This window comes from Echinococcus granulosus, assembly GCF_000524195.1.
Source record: "Echinococcus granulosus chromosome Unknown EG_S00005, whole genome shotgun sequence".
In the NCBI taxonomy this organism is placed as follows: Eukaryota; Metazoa; Platyhelminthes; class Cestoda; order Cyclophyllidea; family Taeniidae; genus Echinococcus; species Echinococcus granulosus.
In genome coordinates, this window is record NW_020170385.1 from 690,852 (window position 1) to 713,206 (window position 22,355).

General features: G+C 37.1%; 3 protein-coding genes across 3 annotated transcripts; all 3 read left to right on the forward strand. All coding sequences in view use genetic code 11, as the record gives it.

Moving 5' to 3' along the window:
• Positions 1-922: 922 nt before the first annotated feature.
• On the forward strand, positions 923-8,725 carry EGR_01335 (Protocadherin-11 X-linked; the record flags this gene model as incomplete). The annotated part of the gene is made up of 3 exons (XM_024490584.1): positions 923-2,977; positions 6,555-7,206; positions 8,613-8,725. The coding sequence occupies 3 exons, from the start codon at positions 923-925 to the stop codon at positions 8,723-8,725; spliced, it is 2,820 nt and encodes a 939-aa protein (XP_024354908.1).
• A 2,622-nt stretch (positions 8,726-11,347) lies between these two features.
• Positions 11,348-12,323, forward strand: EGR_01336 (hypothetical protein; the record flags this gene model as incomplete). Its single annotated transcript, XM_024490585.1, has 2 exons — positions 11,348-11,852; positions 12,292-12,323. The coding sequence occupies 2 exons, from the start codon at positions 11,348-11,350 to the stop codon at positions 12,321-12,323; spliced, it is 537 nt and encodes a 178-aa protein (XP_024354909.1).
• Positions 12,324-14,484: 2,161 nt separating this feature from the next.
• On the forward strand, positions 14,485-17,588 carry EGR_01337 (Pleckstriny domain-containing family A member; the record flags this gene model as incomplete). Its single annotated transcript, XM_024490586.1, has 5 exons — positions 14,485-14,599; positions 14,635-14,690; positions 14,962-15,222; positions 15,503-15,580; positions 17,481-17,588. 5 exons carry the CDS (start codon positions 14,485-14,487, stop codon positions 17,586-17,588), a joined length of 618 nt encoding a protein of 205 aa, XP_024354910.1.
• Between the last annotated feature and the right edge of the window lie 4,767 nt (positions 17,589-22,355).

The window sequence follows — 22,355 nt, forward strand, 5'->3', positions numbered from 1 at the left end:
ATCATTCTATAAGGCCATAGCAAAGCAGTGGTTTTAAACTCCAATCTCGAAGTGGAAGACAAGCCCTTTCAATATGCGTATTTACAAATTATATCATGTTGATTGTTGAGCCACATCTTTAAAAGATGAAGATCCATTCTTATGAAGATGCAAAGTTAAGTGTAAATATATCAATTTTAAAAACATTGATATATTTCACTACTTTAATTGCTCGAGTTAACGTTGAAGTCCCTAAAAAATGACTCTTACATGGGACAAATTTTGACAATTTGTAGTGATTAAACGATGCATTAAAGTCTCAAATAACTACTCGGCAAACTGCAATACCATTGGCAAATTCCAATAAATTAAACATTTCTGCAAAAATTAAAGTTAATTTTGACTTGCATTTTCAAGAGTAGTCGTAAACTGGTCTTTTCTATACTTTGCTGAATGAATGGCTAAATAGTTCGCTAATGAATGTAGCCATCGCTGATGCGTTCCCATTTATTGCCTGTGCTTGTGAGATCAGGACTGTAAAGTATACAGTTGTATTATTGGAGCAAATAATTTAATATCACTTTCCGAAAGCTCCAACTTATATCTCGAACAATTAAATCAGTGATGCAGAATACATAAATAGGTCTGGCGCCACAACTTGTACTGGAACACATCAGGTTGCATTTGGCACGAAAGCCTTCTGACATTTCGGCATCCCTCCGCGCTGGTTGTGGGTTTTCGACCTCATAATTTTCCTCCACCGGACTTAAGTTGATAAGCGTACACGAAATTGCGCGCGGAATCGCGTGCACCCACGCGGTATCAGTGGCATGGACCTCCCAGCCAATCACTTTCCGGCGGCTCACAAGCCTGCTTTTTAGCACATTAACACTAACCCATTAGCCGCCAATGCACACACAATGCTGTGGATATTTACCTCAAGATGCTAGTTTCCAATGTAATCTTTTTGGCGTACTTATTCGAGACTGTGGGTACCACCGTGGGTTTCAACGTAAATGGGGAGCACGGAATAAGCGTCAGCTTTTCCTTGGATGAAGAATTGCCCATCGGTACGCTGATAGGAAGCCTTGCTGATAAACTAAGTCCCAGAATATCTACTTCATCCGGCGTGCAGTTTACACCCCTCGGGCAAGAACGCTATATACGCCTGAATCAGTCATCTGGGCAATTATTTGTACGAAGTAGAATAGATCGTGAAGCACTATGCGAACAAATGGGGACTTGCTGTGATTCTTCATCTGAACCAACAAGTGCATTTACTCACACATTTGAATCAAACGACCCAAGTTTCGCATGTGCGCTTCGACTTCTGGTCATAGGCCAAAGAGATCCCAACCCCTCTAGTCAACCAGAACTTGTATATATAACTTTTAAAATTATGGACGTAAATGATAATCCGCCAAAGTGGTCTCCAGATAGTTTAGAAATTGAAATTCCCGAACATAGTCCAATTGGGACGACTATTCTACTGCCCGAAGCAACAGATCCAGACTTAAGTATTGAAAGTGCTCCGATTAGATATGAACTGCTTCCCCAGGTGGAAGTTAGTAGCGATTCTTTAAACTACGAATCTTGTAGTATTGATGATTTGTTCATACTTTCTATCGCATCGACGGACCACGCCTACGGAGAAATGCAAAGATTAAATCTACAGTTAAAAGTGAACTGTGATCTGGACCGAGAACGCCGAGACTCCTACCGTTTACTACTGATTGCCATCGATGGAAGCAACAAGGGCGCAGCATTTGGAGACAGAACAGGCACGCTGAATATCATCGTAAAAGTCACCGATATAAATGATCAGGCACCATTCTTTCCAGAGTCGCATCCTTCCATCGAGATCTCAGAAGACGTTGCCCCTGGGACACAAATTTTTGCAATGACGGCTAAAGACAATGATCCTTCAGATGCTTCTCGGTTAATCTACAGCTATGCTTCTACGGCAAGTGGAGAAGTGATGCGGTTGTTTTCCATTTGTGAAAAAACAGGTGCGATCACGGTGGTTCAAGATTTGGATTATGAAGTGGCTCCCTTACTTCCTGAAGTAAGATCGCTCACTTCCATTTATACTGTGCAATCTCGCAAAGGATGGGACGTAGGATATATTATTCCAGTTAAAGTGACAGATGGTGTGCACTTTGCTCAGACCGATCTCCGTATTCAATTGAAGAATGTAAATGATAACGCCCCCAACATAACAGTCCATTCTCATTTACCCCGATGGTGCAATACAAATGACTTACTTTTGCCCGAAGATGCCGCAGTTGGAACAATGATTGCAACAATCAACATTGAAGATGCTGATGAACGCTGGAGGGATAAGAAAGGTGGCTCAAGTTATAGTGATGCCCACTGCGTAACAGCCCACCCATTCTTCGTGGTCCAGCCACTTTTTCCCGGTGCACGTTATCAGTATATGCTTGTCACATCGCGGCGTCTGGACAGGGAAGCAAAAAACGCACATACTGTGACTATAGCTTGCCATGATTCAGGGCAGCCAGTGCTCTCAAGGGGCGTACATGTTGTTATCCACCTTGACGATTTAAACGACTCTCCCCCAGTTTTCACTCAATCTCGTTACCATTTAAAAATTTCGGAAAATCTCCCAGTCAATACAATAATTGGTAAAGTCAAAGCCACAGACGCGGATACCGGTCTAAATGGCGCGGTGCGGTATTTAATCAAGGAGAAAAATGATTTGCAAGAGTTAATTAAACTAGATCCAGTGTCAGGTCAAATATACACAGCTGCAATATTTGACAGAGAAAAAATGGAATCAATCAATTTTACTGTGGTGGCCATGGACTGTGCGGGAGGTGGGGCAAATAAAAGTGAAAACGGGAAATCGTGCAACCCAATTCACTCTGCCTCCACCACCGTTATAATCACGATTGACGACATAAATGATTGTGTCCCGGAATTTGATCAAAGCAATTATGAATTCGTAGTGAAGGAGGGACAACGACCGCAACAATCAGTACGTTTATTATGGCATTGATAATTTATGAGAAGTGATTATGCCTTGCAATCATCCAGAAGCACTTGCCAATGGCCATGTTTGTTTTACGACTCATCTTTGAAGCAGGTGATTTAAATGTTCCAAACTGTAATCCCACCCTGACTTATCTACGTACGAACAAATTAACCTTAGCCAAGAGTGAAAAAGGGTTTCAATATATTCTTGATAATATGCGTCCTAAAGTAGGTAATATTTTGACTGCAGAGGCATATCTAAACTTTTATGCGACTGTAAAGACTTTACGTACAAATGTTTTGGAATAAAATCTTCCAGTGCAACATTATATTAACAGATCAAATATGCATTTCCACAAACTGATATAATTCTGCGGACTGCCGCGTTATTTTGCACTGACTTTATTCGCACGAATGAGCAACTTTAAAAAGGTAAAATTGCTCAGTCAATCAAACTGGGGAAAAACCACAACGACAAGTTGGAAAATATCTCCTTCTTGCTGATAATATAAAGACCTGGCATGAAATTAATTCCGTTGTAATAGTTCAGCTAGAAGTAGATGTATACTCCCAATAAAATAGGTCGCGGCTTTGTTTAGGTGGCAGCGTGGGAAGATTTTAAAGCTTGTGCATGCAAACGATGTTGACGATAATCCACCATATATTTCCTCTCAAGATAAACTTTGGAAGGGGTGTTTTAACACATTGGCAATGGTCATGAGCTAATACAAGTCAAAATCTTGACTAACGCAAATGGTTTTACTGAAACGCGATTCAGGTAAATATATGCTTATTTTTGCTACGAGCGTCGAACGCTATAAAGATTGCATCCTGCGACTATGAATGCATTAGCAAATTGGAGTGCGGCCCAGGCTCATTTGGCAGATGTAAAATCAAAGCTCTCTTGTGGGAAGTGTTTAATATGATCACTTTTGTTGGTTGTTTTACAACACGTAATTATTTACCAAAAGCAGTTTGGACGTCAAAAGCTTCTTGAAATTTCGATGTTTTCCTAAAATATTGTTACGTTTACATGGACTGTAAGGTATTAGCCACCACTATTTATCAAAGTATACTCTTATCCTATCGTACACTCTGATAAAAAGTCACCGCGTGAAGAAAACCAACCTACTTGCAGACTGATCAGTTAGTGTACGATCAACTTTACCAAAATTTCAGACCTTTAGTTAGAGGTTAAACTCATTTTCTCCCAATCTTATTTGTGGATCCACGTAATCTTATTACTAATCATTAGTTGCAACAATTTACATTCTTCAGTGAGCAAATAATTTAGATTTACTGCTAGCGCAAACTGCTTAATCGAAACAAACTATGGGATTCCAGCGTAGTACTTATCAAAAGCATCATAATATAGTCAGAGACATGTGATAGCCACTAAGGTAGGGATTCGAAAGTAATATTTGACTTTCCTCATTAAGATTTACAGAGACCAACCCTTACTTTATGATAAACATGAATCCACGTCACTCTTATCATAGTCAGTGAATGATAGCTCGCCTTTTACTATTAAAAGTGCAATAAATAGAAGTATATATTGCGTGAGCATACATGAATTTATAAGTATCTCTACTTAGAAGAACTGGTTTCTGGGAGTTTTGCATTTTATGACTGAATGTACTGTCACTTTTGAAATACAAATACCAATAAAAACAAATAGTTTCACTCGAACACGCAAATAAATATTGTTCCACAACTCATTTGTATGTGATTAGACGAGATCGCCGTACTTCCATGAAGGTTTTAAGACCTTTGACTCCGTATCTTTAATAGGCATTAGTACATACTACTAACTTGTGCCCTAACTTCACCTAAGAACACTACGAGACGTTCAAGAGGAATGATGCATTTCATTCACTTCCCATAAAACGGTGCATTTTAAACTCGTTTTCCGAATTGTTCTTAAACTGCACTTATGGACAGCACACGCACATCACTCCGTTAGGGTGGTAATCGCTTGTGTAAAATCCAAAGCTTAGTGTTTACTGATTTAAACTATGGTTATTTCGAGAATGTTATGCTTAATTTTACAACTGTTTTATGTTAAAGCAATTATTTCCATAACACTATTTATGAAGTCTTAGACTTAATAAATTTTCGTCGGATGTAAAGCCATAGTTTAAATGCTTTTACGCGTTTAGGTGACTGTCAAAAGGAGAGTTTGTGACTTTTTGCCTAGCTCTTGGAGGAGAGGGAAATAAATCTAAACATTCGTTGGTTAGCCTAGATTAGCTTGTGGCGCCATGTCTAATCTGCCCCCTTTGGGAATGTCTCGGAGATCCTGACGGGTTGAAAACACAAGCACTTTCTCAAGCCTAAATTCGAGAAGGAAATAATTCCTCAATTTACAAAAATATCAAGCATTAAATATGCGTTTCTGCTCAGATTAGACTTTTGATTAGTTAAAGCGGTATTCGACTTAAAGTAACTTCAATGTATCCGTAAAATATGCACTTTAAATCGAAAAGATTTTGGAGCCGAGGAGCAACTATTCCCTTCAAACATTAGGCTAGGTAACTTTACCTTGAAATGGATAAAAAGAAGTATTTACTAGCAGATTTATCCTAGGCCCACAAGAATGGTAATGAGAATGGAAGCATAATAGATGAGAATTATGTTTAAAGCCACATACAAGTGGAAAATCAGACTAAAATATGCCACCGCATGCATCAATTGCAGAGTCATCACCCAAATTAAAATATTGTCGACCGTAATCCAAATGTGCTATTTGTAATCTATTTTTATTGTTTTTTATTCATTGCAAGAAACACAGAACTTACTTAAACAAAGCTGCTCCATGTGATTTAATCAAGGTTATATAAAATATTCCAAGCAACTCATTTCGATGTTATAACTATTTACGTACAAGCCTGTGATGTAAAGCAAAATAAACTCTCTAACACTTGAGCAATACCAAAACGCGCGTTTAGAGAAGGTACAGAATTTAGTGCATATTTCTCTGCTAAGCCAGAAGTTTTCGTGTTTTATTTGCAAAATTGAAGTCACACGATTAGTGTTGAGTACTTGTTAAGCAGTTAGCTTTGCTTGTGCCCGTTTCAAACGAACTTTTAGCCTAAATTCTGCTAAAATAAGTGACTCTTGTGCAATGTCGCAATTGCAAATAGAGATGTGGCATAACACAAATTACAATCCAAAGGGTGAATGACATTAAAATTTAAATCAACAGCGCACTAAATTTTGTAAAGCTAAATTGGGTTCAACTCTACTTAATAACTGCATATTTAAAGAGATTAAGTCTCAGAACAGGTGGAAACTCAGGATTTATACCGAGATTTCGGGCTCATAAACTAGAGGCTGAATAATGAAATGTGTAAAATAAATATTGAGAAATCACAGTTAAAGTGCTTACCCGAAAACTAATGAATTTGATGAAATTCCTTCCTTATCGATAATATATTCAGTAATTATACTATTCTTAGAAGTAGAAAGCAACTTAAGTCTGAATAACGAAGTGTGTTTGACTTATTGTATTTGGAAAAATTTTAAGACATGATTCCCGTTTCCTTGCCTGAGCCTCTAGGTACTCCACTATCGACTTGCAGATCGGGTCCGTGCATGCCAACGACAATGATGCGGGCGCGAAGAATTCCCGCGTTCAATACAGCATAAGTGAACCCGATCATCCTCAGTCGCCGCACTTCGGTAGCGAAATCACCGACGAATACCGTCCCGGAAGCCTATTCGCAATTACTTCGAACGGAGAAATTTACACTCGCACTTTACCCATAGATCGAGAGAAGACACCTATTCTGAGTTTTACAGTGGTTGCCGCTGACTACGGACATCCTTCACTGTCAGCATTCGCAAACGTAGTAGTTCGTGTTCAAGATGTCAATGATCATACACCAGTGTGGATTTTTCCGCAATCTTCCAATAGTATCATCGTGCAAGTCAATATGTCTAGCGACGCAACTGTCGGAAAGGAAATAGCTCACCTTAAAGCTGTTGATTTAGACAGTGGAGTGAATGGAGAAATAGAATACTCGATAATTAAGGGCAACGAGAAGGAATATTTCGCATTGGATAAAGCATCTGGAACCCTCTACCTTGCGAAACCACTCGTTAATAAATTGAAATCTACGATGATTGAATCGAATGAAACGGAATCATTTTTCCTAAATACTTCTAAAGAATTTCCACCTAAATCATTCGTTTTAGCACTTAAGGCCTCAGATAAGGGCAAGAAACCACGAAGTAATACAACCATACTTAAAATTGATATCATTCAAAATGAGAGTGCTGACGGATCTCTTTCACAGCTCACTCATTTCAAAGGACTCGGTAGACACACGAGCAATTTTTCTTTTAGACACGGAGTTGGTGCCGTCGGAGACCGAGATCTATTGATTATTACAGCCATGATAGTGGTAGCTTTAATTATTTCGTTTGTACTTATTACAGCAATTGTATTTTTACGTTGCCGGCAACCTATCAGACGTCGACAGGATATCTTAGTCTATGGAAATAATTGTGATGGAAGACTAATAAAACGATTGAAATTCCTAAATTGTTTGAACGGAGTGGAAGTAACCACTGAGAAAAAAAGTCAACAAACAGCTGCCTTTATACTCACTAACACGGAAAGGAACCCAAACTTTGAGGAACACTCGCCGAATCAACACTACAGTTCTAATAATGGTATGTTACAATTTTATTTAGGTGTCGTCTCGATTCTTACATACATATTTGAATATTGCAGATTTCTATTGATCATGTTTCATATAAACAGCTTAACGTGAATGGCACCCGCTTGCTCCGGTGAGTCACTCGGTCAGAAAGATCCTGCAATAGATGGTGTTGTACATTCGGTGAACTGCCTTCAGGAGGCAGTTGTACAGAGCTTATTTTTCTACAGTTAACTACTTAACGCAATTACATCAGAATAGGTTGAACCAGGGATCTGAAAAAAGCTGCGTATATTATTTTCCTGTGTGTATCATAGACTTGAAGCCAAACCTACACATCGTTAGAATATTTACAAATTTTAGCATTTGGCTGTTTACTACTACCTTACACGGTACATGATTTAGCTAGCTTTAATGTTCTTAATTATCATTACGCATACATATGCAAAAGCCAATGATTTTCAAAAAAGGCAGTTTCTTCTACTTATCGAGTGAAATCTATGCATAAGCATACAATGTATGAAAAAGCGTGTATACAAACCCGGTACCCATTGTGTACCACCACTCGTCTGACTATTCCTTTTTAGCTATGTAGGATCTCGTCAAAGTTGCAATATTCGACCAGGAATTGTTGTATAACAATTCTTGTTAAATTCACACAAAACGTACAGTTATTTTGATTTTGGTGTTAGAAAAGTCCAATAAAGTTTGGAGTTGATTGCAAATCTCATTAGGTTGTACTTTTTTTGCTACAGTGTTTACACCTCTTTTTCTTCGTTAAATTATTAGCATTTTCATTAACTTAATTAACTACTTGTTCTAGAACCTTCTTAGTGCATTTAAATACATATCGCGGTTAGTGAATCACTTCATCAGATATTTAATCCACAAACAAAAGATAATAGTGGTACTCTCGTTCTCACTGGTCACTCAATAAAACTAAATTGAGAATTTCATAGTTTCCTGCATTTTCAGTGTGCAATTTCACTTGGCAAATTGTTTCCTTATCCATGACAGATCATCAGAGCACCGTATCAACTCTTTCCGGAGAAGCGCCTTTTACATCTAGCCAGAATTATCAAAAGTAGTTAAAATGACATTGCGTAATCTTTAAAAAATGCCAAAACTTACGCTTGAGAAAAATGTTGCCTATGGTACCCAGAATTTGATTTTATGTCACTTAAAAATTGTGGCATTTCTGTTCATCACATACTTAAAGGGATTCCTGCCCATCAATTTTGGATTGAAATATAGAGACGCAATTGTATTAAACTAAGACGTTAAACCAAACGGCTGCTTAGATTCTTCACCCTCCTGCTACCACAGAAATTCTACGGAATTAAGTACAAAGACAAGTGTATTAAACTTTCTTACTTGTGTGCTAAATGCGTGCTCACATGTTTCAAATGTCTTCCGTTCAAACCTTCAATTTACTTTAATATAGCGTTAGCTTTTAAATGTCAAAATAAAGCCAAACCACACGAGTTACAATTCGAGCACGCAACTTAAATATTCTTCAGCCTCCATTCTCACTTTTATTGCCATAGGACATTAAAATAGCTCCATATCACTTTGGGGTAGATGGCGCTGCATCTCACAAAACTTGCAGCCTTGGCACAAATAATCCGGTAACGCAATTGAAGCTTCGACGCCCCATTTTGGTATCTGCAAAATTAGACCAAGGAATTAAGTGTGCATCTTTTAATTAACATATATTAAAATGGCTAAATTTTTATGACTATGTGGATGGCCCTATTTGAAATATCAAAATGTTACCACTAGATAGTCTGATATAATCACCTGCTTAGTTTACAACTCCCTTATTTATGCCTTTTATTTAAATATACTTTGTGTTTTGTGCAATATGCTTTCACTTGATCTTAAGACAGGTAACTAGGCTTAATAAGCAATAAGCACAGTGAAGATAGAAAAGATTCAAGAGCCTCGATCTCAAAATGGGGGAATAAACAAAACTAACTGTTAAACGCAACTAGGCATTTATCAATATAGCAAAATGAAAAAGTAAACTTCACTAAAATCTGCTAAAATAGAGTAATTTTACACTATGTTTGCACTAAATTTAATCTGCGCATGTTTTTCGGTTGGCAAGCCTTTTCTCAATAAACTCTGCCCACAATCAGAAAAGCATGACTTTCTGTAATCCAAGTTCGCTGCGGTAGGCGGCAAAGACTGACGCTGAGGTAATTACTATTTAAAACAAACAAGCGCATTCAGCTAATTTCAATAAGTCAAAAAACTCCAAAAAATGGCCTCATAAAAGTATTTGGGTATCCTTTAAATAGGCAGTATTTCGCGGTTTGCCATACTACTTACTTTCCACATAATGATATGCATTTTAGGCATTTATTGTAAAAGATCCTAATTAAAACATTGTTAAATTTGGGCTTCGCAACCTCTTTCAATGTCTTCTAAGACTTTTAGTATACTCTATACATTATTTCTACAGCGTCATGTAAATTAACATTTGGTCACGTTTTCCAAAAAGACGATGCCATTCTCATAAATGGTACTTTCTAGTTGTCAAATAGGCTAGTAGTATCATGGACTGACTGCTTTTACCGTCAAGTGGCTGCGTGAAGATGGGTTCATCTTTTTTGGAAAAAAATGTTCTAGCTACAATTTTATACTTAAAAACAGTTAAACAGTCCGCAGTAAAATTCTGGTAGTTAGACTTTTTCCAATAGTTTAACTAATTACCACTAAGGGATTATTACTGATGACAACCTTGCAACTTTTAGTCAATGAACATTCTACGTGTAATTGCTTATTTTACTAAGCATACATAACTTTGCTGGTGCAGCACAACTTATGCACTTTTTGTATCTAATGTTTGTGAATTATTTTGTGCTTGTGAGGCTTTTAGTCCATCACATTCCAAAATTTTGTAATCTGGATAACAACGCGTCATGCTCTAAATGTCATTGCCAAGCAAAAATGCAGTCTGAAATATTTTCTTCTTCTTTCGGTTAGTAGAGCTCAAAAATTGTTTTGTTTCCCTAAGTGCAGTTTTGTTTCTGTTAGTTTTAAGAGATTTGATAAGAAAGTTAACAGTGACTGTGATCAAGGTTTCTGCATGTATTTTTGGTCCTAATATTTTCTTTAAAACTATAACTAATGGAATTTCCTCAGTGAACAACATTCTACCAATTAACCATCTGCGTCGAAAGAACTTGCAAATCACAACTCAAACCATTGAACTGTTTGTTAGGGTTATGATTAATGAATTTCGCTTATTGTACACTCAATAAGACGAAAATTCTGAATGACAACATGAAATTACAATCGTTGGGAAATTCCTATGGATCTTACTTTTCCTTTCAAAAGGTACTTTAGAAGCAGTGTTCCGGATAATTGCCACTGCTAGATTCAAACTTAGATGAATTTTAAATAATTAAACCGTGTTTCATTAAAGATGCTACCGCTGTTCTGGGAGCCATTTTGAAATCAATAGTGCCTTTTGCAAGAGGTGGTTGTTATATTTTTCCATACGTAAAAACTTAATTTGGTGAGCTCATATGCTAACAATTATTCACTGATTTTAAATTTGAACCATCTTTTATTACCAAAGTAAATGCTTATTGTTCACTGATGCTTTTTCGAAAAATATCTGGAACGTGTTTGAGTTTTCTAAGATTCTCATTTGCAGAAGTGATAAACGTTACTTCTTATTCAATTTTACAGAAACGTCAATGCATGGAGCGCTTCAGATGCTGCATCGTGAGGACGATATTTATGGCGGTTTTCCTTCAGCCGTCCTCCTCGCTCCCTCTACTCTTACAAATGGTAGAAAGCTGCCCATTATCGCAACCTCCAGTGAAGGCACACCAATCGGCTACATAATTACGCCTAATCCTACCAATGCTGATTCAAAATTTGTCGCTAATGAGACAACGGTCCAAAAGCAACAAATAGGATCTGATGATGCTTCTTCCAGCTCTACCGGTCACGTAAAATCCACCTGCAATGGTCTTCTGTACCGACTACCTGATGGAGGCTATGCAAAGGTGGAAAAGAATTACATGACAATCAACCCCAAGCTCTATCAGCAAAGCATATATCGAAAGCTCCATGTTCATGAAGAATGGAACGGACCTATCACCCAAGCAAATAATGCTCAGGAGGATAATCACGGCATTAAGAAAAAGGTTGTTGTGGCCCATGAATCGTCGCCTGTTTTGGAGGGAGGAACGGGCCGTAAACAAATTATGAGCTCAAAGGGGGATGACACAAAATCTGGGAAGAATTGCAGATTTATTATGTTTGGGGATGCAACAGAGCTCAGTTTATTTTCCCAATCTAATGATACCTGAAGATCATTTAGTAAGTGAAGCAGAAGACGCTTTCATGGTTAAAGCATTGGGGTCATACAACCCATAAATATGTGAGTAAATTGCTTTCATGAAAGCTGTTTGTAGCAGCTTCTTTTGTACGAAGAAACTATTAAAAAGGGATGCGGAACGACCATCAAAATAAATTGCATCATGAAATTCATAATTGAAATTTTTGAGTGCATGTGTATTAACTGACTTTGTTATGTAAACTTGAGATACATCTTTGAAATGTATGAACATCATTTGCGACAATTTTGTTGGCAGAATCAAATTAACTTTGTAAAAATTATTCCTACTTTCAGACGAGGAAACTGACGTCGACACACCACAATGAGTACGGAGCGTCTTTAAATCTCGACACCTAAATATTTCTTGTGATTTCTTAATCTTTTTCTGTGTTACTTACATTTTTATTTGGAATCGGTGGGTGTGGGCAAATCAGCAAGAGGTGGATCGTGTTTGTTTATTTGAAGTAAAAAACATGAGTAAAAAACCACGGTGGCATTTTACAATAGAACCTTTTGGAAAAGAAAACAATGCTAACGTTTTAAGGGGTGATAAAACTGGATTTCTTGAATACCAAAAAAGGGAAGAAATTGTGGCAAATATTCATCTATGCAAGTAGAAACTCGTGTATCTGTTTCTTTTGTCCAAAGGCGAGCGATTGTACTATCAGCTACACCTCTCTTTGGCCTCCCCAGGTTGTACTTCCACCAGGGACACCATTCTATCCATATTTGTAGCCCACCGACCCCTCAATGTGTTAGTAACATTCTTCTACAAATGTAAGGCGCATTTCAGCTTCAAGGAATACTCCGGCAGCTGCATCGGTAGCAATGATAAGCGAACCCAATCCAGGTGAAGAAGAGCTCTGAAACATTGGCTTGCTATCAAATAAAACTTTTAAAAAGGAAGAAATCTACTGCTCATAGGAGATAGTGATCGTCTACAGAAGGCGTAAAACAGTGTTTGTCTTTGGCAAATCCGCAAAAACGTGTTCTGCATACTAACTGCCTATAGAGTGACGCCAAGTTTCGACGAATTACAGTTGTTCTCAAATATTACGATTTACGGCATAGCCTAAGAATTTGATAATCCTCTTTTCAGGTAGTTTGATTTTCAGGTAATCGTTTCAAAACACAGTCTACTACTTAGAACTGACTGTCAAGTAGATTATTCCCATTGAGCTTTGTTTTGCAGCGGAAGCGATCCTGGTCTTGCGCCACTTTCTGCCACTGATAAACAGCAATCATCTCATAATGTTAATTTAGTTGGACTTGTAAACCTGTTATACGGCACGTTACAATTAACACAGGCTCGCTATCGCAGGAGCAAAATATTGATAGCGCGGAGTTGGGACGTTGTTCAAAAGAGAAGGGGGCCACACAGCTAGTCGAAACCTATCTTGATATACGTTTAGCCAACTGGTACTTTAGTCCCAACAGTTTGTAGTCCTGTCCTGTGGCTTCACACTCTGAACATCCCCATGTTATCCCACTTCTCCAATGTATTACGAATGAACTATTTTGTACATTAGTAGGCCTTATCTCAACTTCAGAAAAGTCTTGTAGGACGAAAACAGGATTTAGTCAGTAAAACTTATCGGTAATCCCATTTATGAATACTATAAGAGCTGTAGACATCAAGAGTGTCACTCACCAAGGAATTTACATGTTCTAAATCCTAAAAGTGTGATTCACCTTATCAGCACAGAAATTTGCAGTTCTTAATGAAATTGTTTACAAAAGGTTCCGGTTTGTTCATAGCAGACATGCTCAAAGTATTATTAAGTAGCTACAGTAGTAAAAAGCAATTCAATTTACTAAAAACTGCAACAACTTTGTATGTGGACCACAACAGTGCACCTGCAGTATGCAATTCACTGCCATCGAGATTCCAATAACAAATGTAAATAAGCAACTTTAAACGCATGCAGATAAATGACTCTTTATTGTAAGAAAAGTTACAATATAACACAAATTGCACGATTCAAATAGTTTCGCTTCAAATTATATGCAACACATTGAGTCACTAATAAATACATTTAAAAAAATCAAATAACGATATTAAGTGATAGTTTAAGCAAACCTTTTGGGTGGTAAGCGGAGGTCCCATCGCCCTCTGAGAAGAAAAGTAGCTCAAATAATATGCATTACCACACTTCCACGATACATACCGTCTTCCAGCGGCTCAGTTTCCTAGTCAACTTTTTAAGCTGGCAATCAAATGAAAAATAACAAAAAGTACACAATCCAACTGATTATATTTACCTAGCATCTGTTACTAGGCGTTAAAAAATCCGTTAATAAATTTACTTTACATGGCATGAATAATGTAAAGTTAAAATTTTTGAAACATGACTGCCCTAAATTTTTTAAACAGTATCGCAGTACTTGCGATTTTTGAGGTAATGAGTGTTTGTTTATATAAGCACATTGGCGAGTCCACTTTTGATCCGAAGGTCAAGGAGGCTGGGATCACGAGGAAGTGGGGAAATGTGCGAAGCTCCGGAAACTTTTTTTGATAATTTCCCAAAAAACCCGACGGATGAAGTAGTTCTTAATATTGAATCATTGACACAGTTTGCAAGCAATATCGTTGCATTTTGCGGTAATTCCTCTAATATAATGTGATAATCTTCCCAGAGCTCCAAGGTAAAGCTTTGTATCTGATTAAAAATGACGTTGGGGGAAACATAAAGGTTGGTTTCTGTAATCGAATTTGGTCAAACTAGTCCAACTAATAACTTTTGGGTTCCACCGCTTGGGCCTTTTCTAGTTTCCCGAACTGCTTTTAGCATCCGTAGAAGTGGTCTTTTTTATTATCCTTGGTATAAATGTACTGATTTACCATGGTGTCCAATTTTTAGCTACTAATTTTATGCAAATCATGTTGTTTGTACAATCTACTACTTATGCTTTAGTATTGCATGCGGGTTCCTTTAGTTAATGTTTCCTTTTTAATTCATCAAGAAAATAACTAATTCATGCGGGAAATACAAAGCCTCCACCGTTGAAGAAATGTTGGTCAAGGAGAAGGAAGCCAAAGTCAACAAAAATGATAATTCGGGGTCTATTGGTCTCTTATGGCTAACACGAGCAATAGAATTGGTAATTGAGGTGATGGTTGAACTACCCACATCTTCCGACCGTAATATGCGGGAGATCGGACGCGCCGCTTATGCAAAAACGCTAATGAAGCATCACAATGCCATAATGAAGAATCTCTTTTACGTAAGTGTTTTATTTAACATGTTTCTAGCTGTGTATCCTAGTAAATTACCATGTTGTGAAGATTCTGTAGAGACCCCATCTAATAGACGTACAATGCAATATAAATAGTGCATTTGAAATTTGTATTCATATTGCCTTTGTATAGATTGCTGACCATTTAGTATGTTGGTGAATGTTCATTACGGAGCTTCATAATCTAGTGGGCAATATATTTCTTTTGAATTTTAGCCTTATATCCTTTTCATCCGCTTGATTCTAAGCCTGAAGCAATGCTTTTTAGGCTGGTTTGGCACTCTTCCCTGACAAACATTCTTTTCTTTTGCGTTTGGCTTACAATAAGCCCAATATGGATACTCAGGTAAGTATTGCTAACGCCAACCAGATTACGTAATTTAAAAACCAGTGTTTTCTAAAGCGTGCTTTAATTGTCACGGCCAAAAACATGTAAGGTAAAATTGGCGACGTAAAGTATTGTAAAAATATCCCGATTTTATTTGGAGAAGGTAAGTTAATGTGCGGCTTTTAAACTAAATCAGAAACTTGCTAGTTTAAGTGAAAACTTGCCTTACAAAGCAACAACCTTCCCTGCTACCGTGTTTTCTGAGATTTCTCGCGGCATTCGTTTTCATTCTGTATTCATTAACTTTTCTTAGGTTATTTAAACGGCATCAGTTTTATGAGTTTCTTATTCATACGCAATGTATACAGGCTCCATATACGGTATTTGATTCCGATAGCACGTTCACACGACAGCAGTAGATTGCGATCAAAAGTCTTGTTGTGCAACAACAGTTTGCTGATTAACTTATACAGGTGAATGGCGTTCGTATAGTAATAATGATACATAGATGATTTTAGCTTCGACAGGAATATATACCTTACAACTATTTTAAACAGTTAATAGATGTAATATGTAAAATGCAATGAAACTTGCTCCTATAGGTTTTAGACGCAATGAAGGAGTTTGTAACTCAATACAGAAATGTAATGGAGCCGGTTCAACAATTGCTCGTAAAATATGGTATTGAAGACAATCCAATCACAGAGCCGGAAAATTCAAGCGCTTCCTAATTGAGGGTATCAACGTCTTGTTCTCAAATGCCGTCTTTCAGACAACTTACTCTTCCTTTAAATTTTAATTAACTAGTGGTTATCAAGAGTTTTTAATCATTTTTTTGACGAAAAATAAAGTTGCATTTGTAAGAAATTGGGCTGAACGAATGCGATGTAGGCAACCCGATCCCCTGAAACTTCGAACTCATTAAAATACGAGCACTTTATGAAATATGGTGTAGCGAAAGAAAAGAATGAGATTTAAAGGCAAGAACTAGACTCATCATCTGCATTCTTCAACAGTATGCATTTTGGTTAAAGTGTGACTGTTGTCAAAATATCCTGGCATCAACGCAGATGTATGCGTATGCGAAAGTGAAAGTTTTCTAGTTCCTGGTCACGTGCTCAGTCGTTCGTACGTGAGATTATTTCTGCAGAAACTTACAGAATGTTACTATTTACTCATTTAAGACCGATAAGTCCGGACTAAGATTGCACCTTATTTTACTCAGTAAAACGAGTTATGAAGCTAAGAGAAATGGTCAAGTTTTTTTTAGTAGATGAAGCTAGGCGTTTTTGACTGTTAAAAAAAGCGTGATTGGCACTAACTTAAGTGAAATGAAACCACATCTAGTCTTGTAGGTGAGTAAGAAGACTTGGGGCTGTACTAGTTCTGTGTCGGTGGTTTTAAGAGCTACTTAAAGGTGCTTGCCAGTTTCCACAAAGCCGCACTCCATCGTAGCTGTAAATGAACTGTTTATGTAATTAGTGACTGGACCTAAGAGGATCTATCTAGCAATGCTATTGGGAACATATTTACTACCAGCTTATTTTGAATTCAAACCTGGGAATTTTCGTACTGGAAAATGCAATGTAAAAATGAGCGTCCGACTCTACGCTTTTCTCTTAAGTTCCACCCTTACTTCGAAGATTTTGTATGCAAAAGCCCCGATACTATCAGTGCACCTACACCTATGCCTTGGCGTTGCGGAAATTTCATCCTCCATTTGTAGTCTGCACTGAACACATAACCTTAAAAGTTGAGGTGCATTGAAATAAATTCCATAAGATTAATGTATTTTTAATGCAACGTACTTGCTTAGCCTTAAATAGTAATAAGATCGGCAAGGTGAGGGTTGTCTTAGAGAAACCATAAATCGAAATCAGGATTTTTCCTATTGTACTGCCTTTTTAGATATTAAAAGCTTTTGAAAGAATGTGTCAATACAACTGCTAAAATCAGCGCCTTTCCAAATGAGGAGGAGTGCTTATGCTCGAAGGAAAAACGGAACTACAAGGTTCTGGTCATTTGACAGGTTATTCACACCATATTTTCCAGCTTGAAAAGTAAGAAATATCTCATTTGTTCTGATAAACCACTTTTAAGGCACATTTTTTGTCAAGAGACATTATTAGATAAGGCCCATCTTCATACGGTAAAATGAGAGTTCTCAATGATCAGGTGCTTCCTGTACCTCTTTTAGCGTTTATCTACGCGTTCAGTTGATTGAACCTCACCCCGATGAAGGCGTGCGCATACCTGATTATGGCATTTTAAAACAATGCAATAATTAGGGAGTAGTTAATGCCAACAGTTCTTACCCACTAGTAAGAATATTAAAAAGACGGATAAAGGTGAAATTGAAGGTTGGTTGGATTTAGACATATTTATTGCTTAGCATAAACGAGGACAGATAGAAGTCTAGGGAGATCTGGACACAGAACTCTTCTCTGGGTTGGGGGATGTTGACCACTTGTCAGTCACCAGGTTCGAGTCGACCGCCCGCTTCTTCCCTCAAAGGTCGGTTTAAGCAACATAAGTGTTACGGAAGGTTCTCCTCATCCAATCATTCATGTGATTCCGTAGTTTGCGAACGCAATATTTACTTTTACAAATATGTAACTATGGTTGACGGATATTGTCAAAATAATTAGAAGAGAAATACTCGTAAGAAGACATGCGCAGGAAACATTTTCAGCTTTGTACACAGAAAGGAGTGGTGGCAAATGTGTCTAATTTCGGAATCAAGATGGTGAATTGGTTAAGTAAATTGTCAGAAGAATTGTGAAATGAAATTACACTAATTGCTTTTGCCATTTATGTATTTGCTGTGGCCGTTAACAGGAAATCCTATTGTAACAGATGCGAAATGTGAGGGGATGAGTGAACTCCATTTTTATCACAACGAGCTATGCAAACTGAAGTTTCAATGTAAAATTTCAGATATACATGGAGTTTTAGCTAAATAGAAGAAATCCCTAGCAGTAGGATAGGTAATAACCTCTCAACCTTTTTTTTTAAATGCAAATGGACATTTTTTTTAGCATAGTGTGGTAAAAATAATGTGGTGGTTTAAATGTAAAGTTTCAAGACTTTTTGCATGTATAAAATATCCACTATTCAAAGTTTTTAAGCATAAATAGCACTTGGCGCACCAACTTAGGGAAGAAGGGATTTTTTTGCGTCTTTCTGATATATTTCTAGCCAAAAGTTGATTCGACAAATATTGTATTTGTTAGTAATCTGCAATCATGGAACTTTTTAAACATTAATCCGGGAGTCCAAACATGAAGTTACTAATTAATTCTGCAACCTAACTTAGTGATGGGTTATTTAGCATTGGCATGCTAGATTGGGCAGGAAGTATAACTTCGGTAGCTCCAAGTCATAAAGTTAAAAACTTCTTCTTAAGATATTTTCATTTGCAGAATAATTATACAGAAAAGGTGAACGCTATCAAACATTATTCCCACAGCCTACTATGGGTGTATAGTATCGTCGACAGGTGTCTGATGTGCTAATACATGCGGTCATAACTAGAGGGTGTTGAGACCATAAATAAGTGTTTGCATATTACTGAAATGTACCATTTAGTAAAGTACAGCAAAAAAATTAAAGCACACAAGTTTGGGTGTCGACTCTGAAGTATCATAGTTTTGTACCCCATCAGTAACGGCGATAACTGTGAAGCACACACACGCGTTTTACGCATCACTAGCCTTCACGAGGTGGGTTGTGCTGGCACTGCGCCATGATATCTTACTTGCGCTCCCCATATCGTTAGACATTTAGTAGTAAGCAGTTTGTGTTAGTGTGATTAGCAACTTTCAGTAGGGCTTACAATGTTAGGCCAATCGGCATAAAAATTAAGATGAAAATCCAAGTAGCTAATTGTGCAGACGAGACTTATTATTTATTCAGTGAATGAAAAAATAAGAGTCCATTATAAGATAGAGAACAGTGACAAGGCATTTATCATCACTCTTGAATACATGAGGATGTACAATGCATTGGAGAAGAAAATTATATGCATTCGATATTTCTAGAAGTCCAAGTTCAACATGTTTTCACGTCCATAATTTTAGGAATACAGGCCTAAAAATACATTCAATTTATGGAATCCTTTATATTACAATTTCAGCGCTAGCAAAAGGCTATACTATTCAAGTAGAGGAAAAGAAAAGAAGCCGATAGAAATCCTGCCTAAAATTTGTTCTCTAGTAGAAATAATTAATCGCATATTAAGTGGAATTCTTACAGATTGAGAATAAGAGGGCAATTAAAGATCGTACAGGCTTATTTATAAACGTATCATTTTTGTTATTCCAACGTTTCGATATTCCTAGTTTTAAGTGGGTGAATGTGTGAATCACTTTAACTATGGGATAGGAATTAAAGCAATAGCTAAGACGTTTCATATGAAATTTTAGTCGGGGCAAAAATACTCTTAATCACTCCAGAGATTGAGATAACTTTGAAATCAATTTCAAGTCTAAATCAACTTTTGAGGAAGTTTTTTTATTAGATCTCACTGTATTGTCTGCACGAAGGGGTTACTTTTAGAAATTGATTTTATTTCTACCTTCTGCACAATTCGGGAAGGCAAAAAATAATAGCTGAATAAGCGAATGAAACTGTCCTGTAAACGGTTGCCTACTAAGACACTCATACGTAGATTGATGCCAAGCGAATTTGGCTAGGGCAAAGTAGGGATTACGGTTTCAAGGAAATACCTCTGAACTGCATAAGTAGGGCGTTTCAAGATGTACTTCTGCTAATAACTGTAAAGAAGTCAAGGCAAGAATAGAAGAGTGGTTTGTTTATTCCCGACACAACAAAACAATATTTCGAATCCATCAACTTCACTCAGAAAACGATTGTTTTGAGCTTTAAATGGGATTTACTAACTGGTCACTAATTCCAGCCTAATGATTGCATTCATTTGCTTTTATCACCTCGCACACCCCATGTAGGATCGGCACAAAAGTTACCCAACGGCAGTGTGGACGTGGCAAGAGAAAATGAAAATAAATATCTGTGCCAAGCAAGCACGTGTAATCCATCTTCATTCCACTGCAATGGAACATATTCAAAGGTGCATCAACGCCGTTTCTTTCGAATGAGATGCATTTTCTAATTTGTGTAAATGAAAACTTTGATAATAGTTTTCATTTGAAATATGAGTGTGGAGAATAAAAAGTTTAGGCTTTTGTTTACTTGTGATTATATATTAAACTCGTTATTATATGTTTATTTGGTAAAAGTTATAATTGCTTTCTTGTAAGCGTATAAGAATTGCTAAATTAACTGTTTAAAGACAAATAATGGATTATAACCCAATTTATGCTTCCCCATATATCATGAAAATGCATTATGCAGATTTCATTAATCAAATATGTTGTTCCAAACTTCTGGCTTGTTTCACGAAATTTGATTATCTTCTCCCAATTACATCTACAAGTTAGGTGGCATTCATGCAGCATGAGATTTGTTATCTTTACGGTTTCGACTATGATTGCGTTGTGTGCGCCTCAAATTTTCATCCTAAACGTTTGTCCATCGAATCCATTTCTTGGTAAGCAAAACTAGTGGGTGTGTTGAGGAGCCATGTGACTGGAACTATTTGTAAACACTTTGACAAGGTGCGTACCTTGTTATGCTCCACTATAGAGGTGAAGCTTTTGTCGGTGATCTCAAAATCCAAGTATAGAGGTTCCCCCTAAGAATGTCCATTATTCGTTTATGAATTTTGTTCAGTGAAGAAGTAACCATATGGGAGTTGTATCATGAATTTGACTGTTGTTATGCAGATATGATTGCATAATCTTAAGGACAAAAATTAATCCTGATACTGAAGTCCTGGAGACGCGGCTGTGTATACAAATAGAAATTGGACGCATAATGCTGCAATTAGTTCCCATTTTTACCAAGCTAGCATAAGCAAATGCACGAGTTTCCTTTTTTTCATTCACATGTCTGATAGTAAAAGTTCAAAACTGATTCATTTACTTGTTTACAGTGGAAGCCGAAGCAAAAATAAAATGCGTCAGTGTTGTGTTACAATCTTAGATACAAGGCTACTCTCACAGTGCAGACCCACATCACTTCATTTTGCGAAATGCGTGTGCTTATTTTGGTCTTAGCTTATTGAAAATGAATGTGAAAAAGGCTCTACCCCTATAGTGTAGATTATTTGTGGCCTTCAGGCACTGATGATTCAGATTATATTTAATTCATTTCATTTTAGAGATCCCACTCTTTGATACGCACTAGATAAGTGAAATGTCCTCTGAAACGAATGCTTAAACTACCAAATACATCTAGTCAAAAAACGATCCTTTTATTTTAGGACATGAGTCGAATGCCCCATAAACAACATCATTTTACCTTCCAGAGCCTTGGCATTAACTTTTAACCACTACATTTAGAAGTTCGCTTGTTTTACATGATGTTAGTAGTATGCCTTCCTGCGTAAATTCCTCAATGTGTAATTTTTATATTTTTGCCAAATGTGGTATTTTTACCTGATTTCTCACGAAACTTATCAAACGCTCGCACATGCATGCATTTGTCAAATGTTTTATAGAGGGCAGTTTTGTTCATTTAAATTTGTCAACAGACGCTACCCTTTTGCATTCCTGGCATGCTCTGGATCCACGTTTGCTCCGATGTGGTGTATTAATAACCGTATTCCTGTATTCTAGTATTTGTAGAGGTAAGCAGATAAAAAAGTAATAAATACAAGCGAAATCGAGAAGAGACAAGCATGGAATTAAAAATGGATGCATTATGTAAATGC